At 35.4% G+C, this 11,854-nt stretch overlaps 1 protein-coding gene across 1 annotated transcript in view; it reads right to left on the reverse strand.

The window, feature by feature from the left end:
- LOC106883134 (ral GTPase-activating protein subunit alpha-1) overlaps positions 1-10,293 on the reverse strand; it is a 289,144-nt gene extending 278,851 nt beyond the window's left edge. Inside the window, 1 exon segment of the mRNA XM_089359945.1 lies at positions 10,080-10,293. Within this exon segment, the coding sequence (XP_089216071.1) occupies positions 10,080-10,200 (121 nt within the window). The 5' untranslated portion in view covers positions 10,201-10,293.
- Positions 10,294-11,854: the final 1,561 nt, after the last annotated feature.

Genomic DNA, 11,854 nt, shown 5'->3' on the forward strand with positions numbered 1-11,854 from the left:
AGTGTTTCCAAGTATATCTACGATGACATTGTTTTAGAAAAATGCCTGCATCAATTCTACTTGTTGCTGCTTAATGCAAAATCAACCCTGAGAAAACCAATGGCACACAGGCAGGCACTTAACTCAGTGTTGTCCAGAAATCCATTGCTCCAGGTATACTATGTCTCTGACAAGAAGTGAAAGGTCATACTGTGTATGCCAATATACATTGGTTTATCTTGTGGAGTACTATGTAACAGACAAAAACATGTTGGTCTGACTGCTGTTGTTGCTTGATTAAGTAGACCTTTGATCAAAAGCATACCAACCATGTCTCATCCAATCTTTTATTAGAGTGTGATTTGGAAGGAGATTTGGTTGCTTTGGTGCTACAGCAAATGCAGCAAAATGGATTCAAACCACAATAGTTGTTCCTTTGTATTAATTCTTAGTGACATGTACCCCAGTGCCATGATTGGGGCTGATGAAGTTATCAATGCAGTGCTTATTTTGTGTTTATGTGCTTATTTTGTGTTTATGTGCTTTTTGTGTGTGTCTGGATTGAGGAGGAAAACTACTGTCTTTAGGATGGCATTATAAACAGATGTTTGAAGTATTTGTGTTAAGTAATGGCAGGAAATACGAGAGCTGAAAGACTCTACTTAAACAAAGTGTACCCTCATACAGACATTCTTTCAGTTTGAGTTTTTTTTTGTTTTGCTTTGATGTGCTTTTTACTGAGGTTGGTTTGTAGCGATAATCAGTGTGCAACCTATAAGGATATTAAATGTACTGTTTGACATTGCAGTTTGCTGGATTAGGGACCCAGGTAGGGTTTGCATGATCCACAATGAATCCAATTTATTGTTTATACACTTTAAGTCACCACATTTACTCAACATAAAACAAAGTTGTTTTCTTGTGTTGGCCAAACGTAGTGACTGTAAACACTGTGCATTTTTAGTATGCCTTCTGTGTGCTCTCAATGTTGTATAAGTGTAGCATGTAATTTTCAATAGTTTAGTCTTCTATGTGTACTATATGTCTATTTTGCTGAGTGTAATTGTTGGGTGTAAGTTATGTCCTTGCGAATTCATTTGGATCAGGTTTCTAGACAGTTGTTGTTGAGTTGTAGTCATGTGGGATATATAACTGTAATGTCATCTCTGTCTGTTTTTTGGGAAGGTATAGGTAGGTCATGTAGCAATAAGTTAAAAAGACAGAGGACATAACTTTTGTTTAGAAAATTGTAGATATGTTATTGCACTGTATATATGTGTGTATGTGTGTGTGACACCTGAGAGATAGTTTTGATAGCCAGTATTTTGTAATGTTTAAAGTATTGAATATCTTGCTAAGTGAGTAGTGAAGAAAATAGTTAAATGCTTTGCTGATGTTCGTGGTCATTAGAATGATGTCTGTGTCGTTTTTCTTAAGTCAATATGTAGTTTTGTATAAGGCGTGTGTGAGAAGACAAGTGATTGATCGCAGTAATCTGAATCCATGTTCCGATTTTTAAAGAGAAATTTGAGTTGCTTATATGTAGAAGGAGACACTTCAATTAAGTTTTTGATAATATTCAAAGGCTGAGTTTTTTAATTTTTTTATAATCTGTCTTTTTTATCCAGTATTGTTTTGTATGGTTAACACTGTCAACAAGTGTCAAAATTCTTTCCCGTCCTCCACAGTTTTTAAGTATATGTTTGAAATTTTACTGAGCTTTGAAGATTTTGACTTAGTGGGTTTCCCTATTGGTTCTCTGATGCCCGATGGAAAAACACAAGTCCAGTTCATGGACCACACATAATTTGCATTTTATCTTTCCCTTTTTTGTCTGGCTCAATACCGTGTTTTTTTCTTTTGCTTAATTGCTTTAGGCACCTGCATAGTTGCAAGCAAACTATCCTCTCAATCTCTTACCCTTCATTCCGTCAAATACCTAGAATGTGACAGTTTCAGTGAGAGAGGGCTGCACCAGTACACAGCTGGTACTCATTACAGTTGAGTAGGCAGGAACAATATGAAACGAAGTTATTTACTGAAGGACAAAACATCTCCCTCAATCCAGGAATTGACTCCACAATCTTATGATCATGAGTTGAATACCTTAACTACGAAACCACACAACTACTGTTCAAAGTTGGCAGTTTTAGCCTTACATGATGAAACACTTTTCCACCAAGGTAAGCATAATTATAAATTTAACCATAGATTACAGAGCATAACAGAGTGAGAAAGCATGTTTGCAAATTCAATCTTTGGTAATGAATTTTAAACTGTTTTATACCCAGTTTTACCTGTAATTAACACTAAGTATTCGGCAGTACCAGGACAATGCAATCACCACCAATATTGCTTAGTTATTATGAAGTTTAAAAAATTGGAAATTAAGGTAATGTAAGAACATGCAAGAAGAAGAGGAATTTCACTGGACAGTAGTCAAAGTACAAAAGTAACAAAAAAAATTTCTATACTGCTGAGGAGACGGGGAAAAAGTAATCGTTAAATGGTATAACAAATTAGGCATACTCTCTTACAAGACTGGTAGATGTTGCAAAGAGAAGAGATACACCAGGAGGTGGGTTCAGAGTCGAAAAGTGTCAAAGGGAGGTTTATTGATTAGCGGAACAAACATATTGTGGATTTTGTTGAGAATACCGATGAAAAAAGGAAATGCGTCAACCCAAATATGAAAACAACACTTCACAGAAAAGTGTATTGGAGATTTACAGAAAATTGAAGATATAAAATGATGACAAACTGAACCAGAAAAAAAAAACCAATTGCTCTTAAATTGACAAACCTGGGTAAAATAAGAAGGGAAGACTCAGCAATAATAAAGTAATTAACAAGGAATTTGATAAAATAAAGATAAGAGAATATATAGTGATGAACAATATTGTATAGCCGAACACAAGTTCTAACTTCAATATTATGTTTAAGTAGTGCAGTGAACTAGCAAAATCATTAGCATGCTGGGTAAAATGCCTAGCAACATTTCATCTATCTTCACATTCAGAGTTCAAATTCTGCCAAGGTCAACTTTGCCTTTCATTCTTTTGGGGTTGATAAAATAAGTACAGGCTGAGTACTAAAGTCAATGTAATCAACTTACCCACTCCCTTAAAAATGCTGGCTTTGTGCCAAAATTTGAAAACAATATTTTGTTTAAGTGAAACATTTAAATAGAAAAGAAAACCATGAACCAGTTGGTTGTTGACAGCTTGAAGTTTACCTACATTAATGGAAAAAATAATTTGAGTTCTATAAATTAGCAGGTTTTCGTATCATTTTACATTTTTCTTTTCTTGCTACATAAGAAAAGTGCAAATAGAGACAGTTGTTTAAATTGTTAAAAAGAGTACTTTATAAATGGTGCCTTTTCAAAACCAACCACTTAACTATGAATGGAAGATGTATTCTATTGTACAGCTTAATGGGTTGAGTAGCAAAATAGGAACCAATTCCAGCATGTAAATATTAATAACTAATCCAAGAATATGTGAATGAACCGAGTTTTTCATAGATCATTTAACCAGTAAACACAGCAATTAAATCTCAAATATAAAGCCCAATCATCTTTAGCAATGACCAAACAAAGATGTGAATTCTAAGACCAACCAACACATAATACTATTGCAGGGAGTCGTGCAAATGTTTCACAGTCCCAGCAGACAAAATAGCAAACTTGTCGCTTCAAAGAATGGTCAAGAAAATGCACTGAAAGAGCCAACCCACCAAGCAAAGCTCATTCACATGTATGGCAATTTGTATGCCAAACAAACTGAGTAGAGAGATGGTACAAGGGCCTAGTATGACAAAGGTTTCCACTGTTATAGGTTTGAAAAGAAATTCATTGAGAGAGCAGTTATTACTTTGTCAGCTTGCAATCCTCCACCAATCAGGTGACGAAGACTGGATCAGACACCAATTTCACAAGGTTGCTACTGGAGAAAGTATCATTGCAGATGAGAAACTTGCTGACTCAGAATAGGAAGATTATGACACTGTCCAGTCATTTGCCATTCCCATAGTCTAATCCCATCAGCTCTGATTACAACAGAAAACTAGCTGTATCCAAACCACATTTAATATCATTGAGGGTGACATATGGAAGGAAGCTGCTGGAACTGAAGCAGCATGACAATGGGTGACATATGAAAACATCTACTGCAGGTCCACAATGATGATGGTGCCACTAAGAAATACATTGCTCCAGTCCACTCAGCTGGCAAAAATGAGTAGTACTTGTATTTCAAAAGGACCAGCCTTGTCACATTCTGCATCATGCTGAATCTCCCTGAGATCTACGTTAAGAGTACACATGTCTGTAGAGTGCTCAGCTACTTGCACATTAATTTCATGAGCAGGCTGTTCCGTTGGTCGGATCAACAGGAACACTCGTCATCATAACCAACAGAGTGTCAGTTAATTTACATTGGGTACACAATATAAAATTCCCACCTAGTTCTTTTCTGTATATTAAACATGGCTTCTTTATAGATAAGAGTGTTCTGCACTCTCCCTTTGCTAACCAAAATCTTTGTCATTGATAGGTTCACATTTAGACATCTTCATTCTAAGTTCTGCTTCTATATGTTATACACCCATAATTTACATTGGGTACACAATATAGGATACCTATACATTCCTTTTCATGCCATGTAAAAAGCACTGATATGGGTACTGGTGTCATATAAAAATACACTGATGCTGGTGTCAAGTAAAAACACTCAGTACACTCTGTGGAGTGGTTGGCATAAGGAAGGGCATCTAGCCATAGAAACCAAGCCAAAACAGACTATGGAACTTGTCAAGCTTTCCAACCCATGTCAGCATGGAAAATGAACATTAAATATTGATGATGATGATGATGATGATGAACATGTTACTTCAAAGATGGCAGAGTTCCATATTCTCTCTTGCAAACCAAAACCTTTGTCTTTGCTAAATTTACTTTTAGGCTTTTCAATCTTAAGTCCTGTTCTTCCATTCTGGACTTCTCTAATTCTTCAACTAATGTGAACTAAGTCGTCAGCAAACAAACATACCAACAAACAAATGGTTTTCAACCCCTTTGTTATGATCTAGAGAAATATAATTAACAGGTGGGGGATGAGCACCAAGCTCTAATGAACACCTAATTATAGGAATCAAATAAATTCCTTCCTGAACTCATTACCAACTTCCGCCTTGCTGATAGTTCATGCTGTACCTAGCTGACACAGCTCTTAAAAGCTATTCATCTATATCAAATTTTCTCAGCAACCACTAGAATAGAGTGCAAGGTATCTTGTCAAAGGCATTCTCCAGATTTAGTTAATAATGGCTTGCTCTTAGCTTAAAAACATCTACAGTTGTCTCACTAAGAATAGAGTACTTGTTTCCTGCCTTGATATAGCTCCTAGATGTAATAACCGATACGTTTTTCACGAACTTACTGGTTTGACTTCAAATCCTGCCTAAATCAATTTAGTTTTACATCCATCCAAAATCAATAAAATCAACTATGAGTTACATGAATAAGTGCTATATTGGGTCTATGAGTCTTCATGAAGCCATTAACGATTAACTTTATCCCTTAGTCTAGCATTCATGACCAAAGCCAGCAAATAACAAAAGCAACAAGTGAATATATCTGATATTCCAACTGAAAACAAGTAACTTGTACACAAGAAATATTAAAACTATTTTAGAATATGTCAGTGCATTGCATGGGCACAGTTGACTGACTCAAAGCAGTAAACAACTGATTGCATCAGTAATAATTTTGTTTTTAATTCAGAACAAACCAATCTCATTTCTTCAGTAGAAAGGTATCAGCTGAGATATGTATACATGGACAAACACATTAATATACCTATTATATGCATAATGAATAAAACAAACATGAAAATGAAGATTATTATGATAAACATTGACTAATTCTGAAAGACATGCTTTCAAGTGAGATAACCATCCAATCATAAAACCTATGCACCAATTATATATGCACTAATGGGTATTGAGTGTTATCTTAATGAGTAATTCCGTTCCTACTTTGGATAGTAACTGACCAACCATTTGAGGGTAAACACACAAGATTAGCACACCAGCCATGCTAGTCTGATTAAAGACTTCACTGCACAATCTAGTAAACAGTTTTGTGACATGGATGCAACTAGGGTCAGATTTAGGCCAACAGATACCCTAAGCACAACCCAACTATGGTGCCTTCTCTATTCTTCTATTGTTGAAGGCATTAAGACAACAGTCCTGAAGGTGAAATAAAAGTTTTTAAAAATTGAACTTCCTTCCAAGCCTCCTCTACAACCATATCAAATATAACTTATTTTTTAATTCTATTTAACACTAACTAGCAGTAAGTAATACAAGTAATTTACTTATAACTACGACAAGAAAAAAAATACAAATTTCCAACATTTGATTCTTTTTCTAAATAAACTGTTCTAATGTACTAATTTAACATTTGCACAATGATAAAAAATAAAACCCGTGTTGTCCTAAGTACATATTTTGTTTGATTAAACTCTAAATGTAACAACTGATAATAGTGATGATAGCATTTATAAAGAAATCTATTTGGAAGAGGTCACCCTTCACCAAGTTAATGTGAGCTCTGCATTACAAATTAATGAAATACCTTTGAATTTTATTATACAGCAGCTGCTTACAACAGCAGGTTGTTTTTATTAACACCCCTAACAAAATTATGTAACAGGATATGAATCATCAACCTCTCAATTTGTTATCCAATATCCTATTCATTCAGCTGTCCACATTCTCAAATACCAATTCTGATGAGACTATTAGTACTATGTTTTCACTAGACTCTAACCATCTCAATACTCTTGAAGGCCTAGGGTAACTAATTCAAAGTCAGTAGCAACCTTTCACTAGATATACCAAGCTTCAGTATACTTTAAGATCACATAATCATGCAGTGTTTAGTGGTGTGAGAGGTAAGTAAGGCTGAACATATATTACTTCTAGTTTGCAATCCAAACTATAGTGATTACAGACTTTAAAGTAGTGGCAACTCAATATTTTAAAGTCTAGAATGACAATTGATGCTGTAATTACTTTGATAGGGATAGGTTGTTTTGTATTTGTCTGAAATAGATGGAAGAGACTGGATTTTACAATGGTAGAGTGTTGTTGATATACTCATATGTTTGCCACTGGTCCAACATATAGTAAGAGCCATGGAGTTTAAAATAGAATGTGCTATGGACAAGTGGGTGTTGCTGTTTCACTCCGAGTCAGCTCTGATTGACAGCCTATGATCAAAGATTTTCAAGCACCATGATCATCTGGTCTTTTAAGTCAAGCATAATGCATCTAGAATTATTATTTTTTTATATCTTATCTTTCATGTGATTTAAGGCAATTTGGTTGTTATTTCTATTAGATCGTATGACATTGTAGAGACTTTCTCATGGTTTTGGAACTTGATGCAAATAAGCTGAATATGACCCAATGGATGTGCAACATTAATTTACAGCCAATATGTGAAGGAAAGTGATCTATGCTGGTATAAAAATATCTTGCTAAAAGGATAACATCTAGATGAAAGGGTGTTAGATATTGGTAATGAAAAATGGCCATAGCCGTAGAAAAAACCTAGGAAAGCAAAATGGTGAGGATGATAGAATGTGATGTTATTTCTAGCAGAATAAACAACCATGTAAGGGCCATTCTTTTGCTCACGTGGCTTTGTATAGTTTGCTATGGTGCAGCAAGCACTTAATATATTATGACAAAACAGGTTGGTTACAAGAGAGGCTAAGAGACAAGTAAATGGCATTAATGTAGTTGTCTTTTAGTTTGGAGGAAACGGTGATAGTTGGACATTGTGCTCCAATTGTGAATTTGTTGGTTAACTCCTCTTTAACAAAAAAAAATTATGAACTACAGAGTAGACTTAAGAAATTTGGTAATCTGGCAATTACATCAGTAGCATGAAGAGAAACGAGAAGTTTTGATATTCATGCCTTTATTATAATTACTAACAACATAAATGATATAATCTTAGCTGAGACTGGAAACCCAAAAAGATTTGGGTTACTGTGAACTAACAACAATGAATAAACTGTTTCTTACACAGGCGTAAGTCAGAGATTGCGACGATCATGTCTTTTCCAAGGGCATGAGATACGTAAATGAATTAAAATGGCTTCAGACGAGAATTGAAACAAAAATAGCGTGGCTAAATTTAGACAAACACCGAGATGGACTTTGCCAAAGGACATAAATACTTGGTGGGGAAGTATCTCAGCAAGTAGCCCAGGAGGCATCCTAATTATCTAGTCATATACTTTGAAATTTAAATATAAGCAACGGATTCTGTGCACAAGTGTATGTGTGTGCGCGCATATTAATCTCTAAGTAACAATAAAGAGAGGTAGATCGAAGACAAATAGAGCAAATTAAAAATCCTGTATAATGTTTGTGCTATCAGTCAATAGAGTTTTAAAAGCCATTTTAAAGGCCATCTCCATTACCAAATGGCCTTTAAACAGTGTTTAAAGAACGTTACGCAAGACTAGCGAGGTTTGAAACATCGAGAGTCTATCACAAACAAACACTATCGATTGTGTGCGTGAGGCACTGGTTCGAGTTTTTGTAATCTTCAAATTGCTAAATAGGCTGAACGTAACAATAAATACGCCCTTCATGTGTTATGTGCGGGTAAGAGTTTATTGCTAAACATGTTTTTAAACTTGTTACATTCAGCAACAACAAAACAGATCAATGTGAGGTTGATTATTCTGAAAATGAATAGATATTATTTTTGTTTTAAGTATTACTGCCACTTCCTAGCTTCTCTTCCGCGATTCAATGAGCTAATTTACACACTAGCCAACTAGAACAATAATTAGAGAGGCGTGGCGATGGTAGTGGCAGCGACTGATGGGTGAGGGTGGACTGTCATTGGTAGTAGCTAAAGGGAAGATGAGGTTATCTATATAATAACGATTTTTGTTCAGAGGTTCACGACCACAAATGTATAGCTGAAGAGGAATTAGTTTGCGTGACGTTCTTGTCATTTTCTAATGCATTAACAGAATGAAGAGCAGTGAAATTAACTTTCAAATTGAGAATAACAGAGAAAAGAAAAGGTCTTTCGAATTTCATGCCTAAATTAATTAAGAGTGATAGAAGTGATGTTGATATTTCAATCTTTTTTCCTTGCAAATCCAAAAATACAGAAATTCTGTCGATTATCTACATCAACTCCGCCTCCTACCCAATACAACGGTCGCGTGTGTGTGTGTATGATAATTCTGACACATACTGGATGATATTTTTCTTGTATATTCCAATACTGACTTACGCAGAAAAGTACAGCAGATTAGATTTATACGAAATCAAAATGAGATGAGGGTGTAGTATCATTACCCAGGATGTATAGAGGGAGGGAGTTAACGATACAAGTTCGTATATTAACCTCGACATTTCAACACATTCGACAGTGTATAACCATTCTCCAACTTCACTAATTTTTCAATTAATGTTCCTTCTGTGCTTGAAATGATCTGTTCAAAACTCTTACGTATAATATTAGCCTGTTATAGCGTGTACATAGAAGTACTGTGATCGACTCTTCACTAAGTATAGATATGATTGGATTTTACAGCTTGGATATGTATGAATACAGTAAGGAGGAAAATCGCTTTTTCCTACGAGTAAGGAAAAGAGCTGTCACCTGTACACGGAGCGAACCAACAGAAGACAAAACAGAAAGCAGGATTTTAAAAACAAAACGTTTATACATATTGAAAGAAATGGAAATAAACAGCAAACAGCAACAGTGGGAAAAGTGTTTCTAAAAACAAATATATGTATACACACACACACACACACACACGTGTGTGTGTGTGTGTGTGTTTGAGTACTGCGTGTATGTGTATACGTGTGTGTGTGTGCGTATATGTGTATACGAGTGTGTGTAGGTGTGCGGGCGTGTATTTGTGTGTTGGTGTATGTGTATACGTGTGTGTGTGTGTGTGTATGTGCGTACGTGTGTGTATGTGTATACGGGTGTGCGGGCGTGTATTTGTGTGTGTGTGTGTGTGTGTGTGTCATAGTTAACTTACCTAGAAGTACACGCAAATGCTTCAATCTGGTTGGAGGATCCTTTTTGTTATCCAACACTTTCTGCGCCGACTTCTTAATATCTCCATGGGCGGCTTTTCTGAACATGTACAGAGCCGACATCTAGCATTTAAGATTCACAATTCATTTTTCATTGCAATCACTAGGCGACACTTTCTCGCACTCCGACAATAACAAATGGCGGCCTATTTATATGAGCATGCGCAGTGATTAGAGCCAAGTCCAGCAACTCTTGTTGCTTCATGACTCAAAATTCCTTTTTATCTAAGAAAATTTTTTAGTTTTTTTTCTCCAGTGATTTTTTAGAACGGTAATGGAATTATTTTTCTATAATTTCTATAATTTTTTTTATCGAAATGTATGATTTATTTAAACAAATTTTATTTTGATAAAGTTTGTCCCTACAGTGATAAGTCCCGTAATCCACAGGTTGTAAAAAGCATCTTTAAGAACTTTTTCAAGCCTTATCCAGAGGAAGAGGTGACACCAGAACTGCAACCTAACAACCATTTGTTAATATGAAAATGACGCTACAAGCAATAATGGGTTGTTACCATTATGAAATACATAATTGATAGCAAGGATCATTTGAGAGATGTCTTGGATGTGAACAAAATTCAAAGATAGTAAGATAAAAAAAACTATCAGACTCTAAACTGGTTGTCCAGTACCCTATTGATTCAACTGTCTATGCTCTACTATTAGATATATAAAAGCAATTATATCATTAAAATATTTTTATGCTATTACTTATATCCAAACTATAATCAGAAAATATTCTTTTCTACTCTAGGCACAAGGCCTGAAATTTTGGGGGCATGGAGCCAGTCGATTAGATCAACACTAGTATGCAACTGGTACTTAATGTATCGACCCTGAAAGGATGAAAACCAAAGTCGACCTCAGTGGAATATAAAGACAGACAAATACAGCTAAGCATATCATCTGGCATGCTAAAGTTTCTGCCAGCTCTCTGCCTTTATAATCAGAAAATATTGTCCACAGAAGCATGGCTGTGTGTAATAAGAAGATTGCTTCCCAGCCATGTGGTCTTCAGTTCAGTCCCACTGTGTGACATCTTGGGTGAGTGTTACCTACTATAACCCCAGGAAGATAAAAGCCCCTGTGACTGGATTCGATAGATACCCATTAAATATGTATGTCATAATTCAGTTTTATTTCAAGATTTCTTGCCAATAGAGAAGGAACTAGTTTCTAACCTATATCCAAGGTTCCTTCATTGGAATTTCAACAACATCAGCAGGGTATGTATGTATATGTGAAGATTTGTATGCTTTGTTTTATGTATGTATTCTCATGTATATAGTTGCATGTCTAGACATGCTCATATATATTTAAATTATAAACTTCTGGAAAATTTTACAAATTTTTACAGTTCTAGATATGTATTGGATCTGTAGTCTTCGAATCAGCTTTCCCTTTTCTGGTTTTCAGAAGCCTAATTTTTCAAGATTGATATTTTGGCAGTGTGTTACATATCCCAGTGCCCAATAATTACAGGTATAAACCTGAACTTGTAATGTGGATAAAGTAACTGCAAGTTTCTCAATACTTCAGTGTAGGTATTTTCTTTTTCAGCATGTGTGTGTGCGTGTGTGTGTGTGAGAGAGAGAGAGATAGTGCATGTGTCTGCCTTTGTGTTTTGCTTTGCTTGACAACCAGTGTTGGTTTGCTTATGTCCCCATAAACAAACCAACACTATTCAGCAAAAGAGACTTGAATCTGTATCAGACTT

Source organism: Octopus bimaculoides, chromosome 11 (assembly GCF_046866305.1).
Source record: "Octopus bimaculoides isolate indiv1 chromosome 11, ASM4686630v1, whole genome shotgun sequence".
In the NCBI taxonomy this organism is placed as follows: domain Eukaryota; kingdom Metazoa; phylum Mollusca; class Cephalopoda; order Octopoda; family Octopodidae; genus Octopus; species Octopus bimaculoides.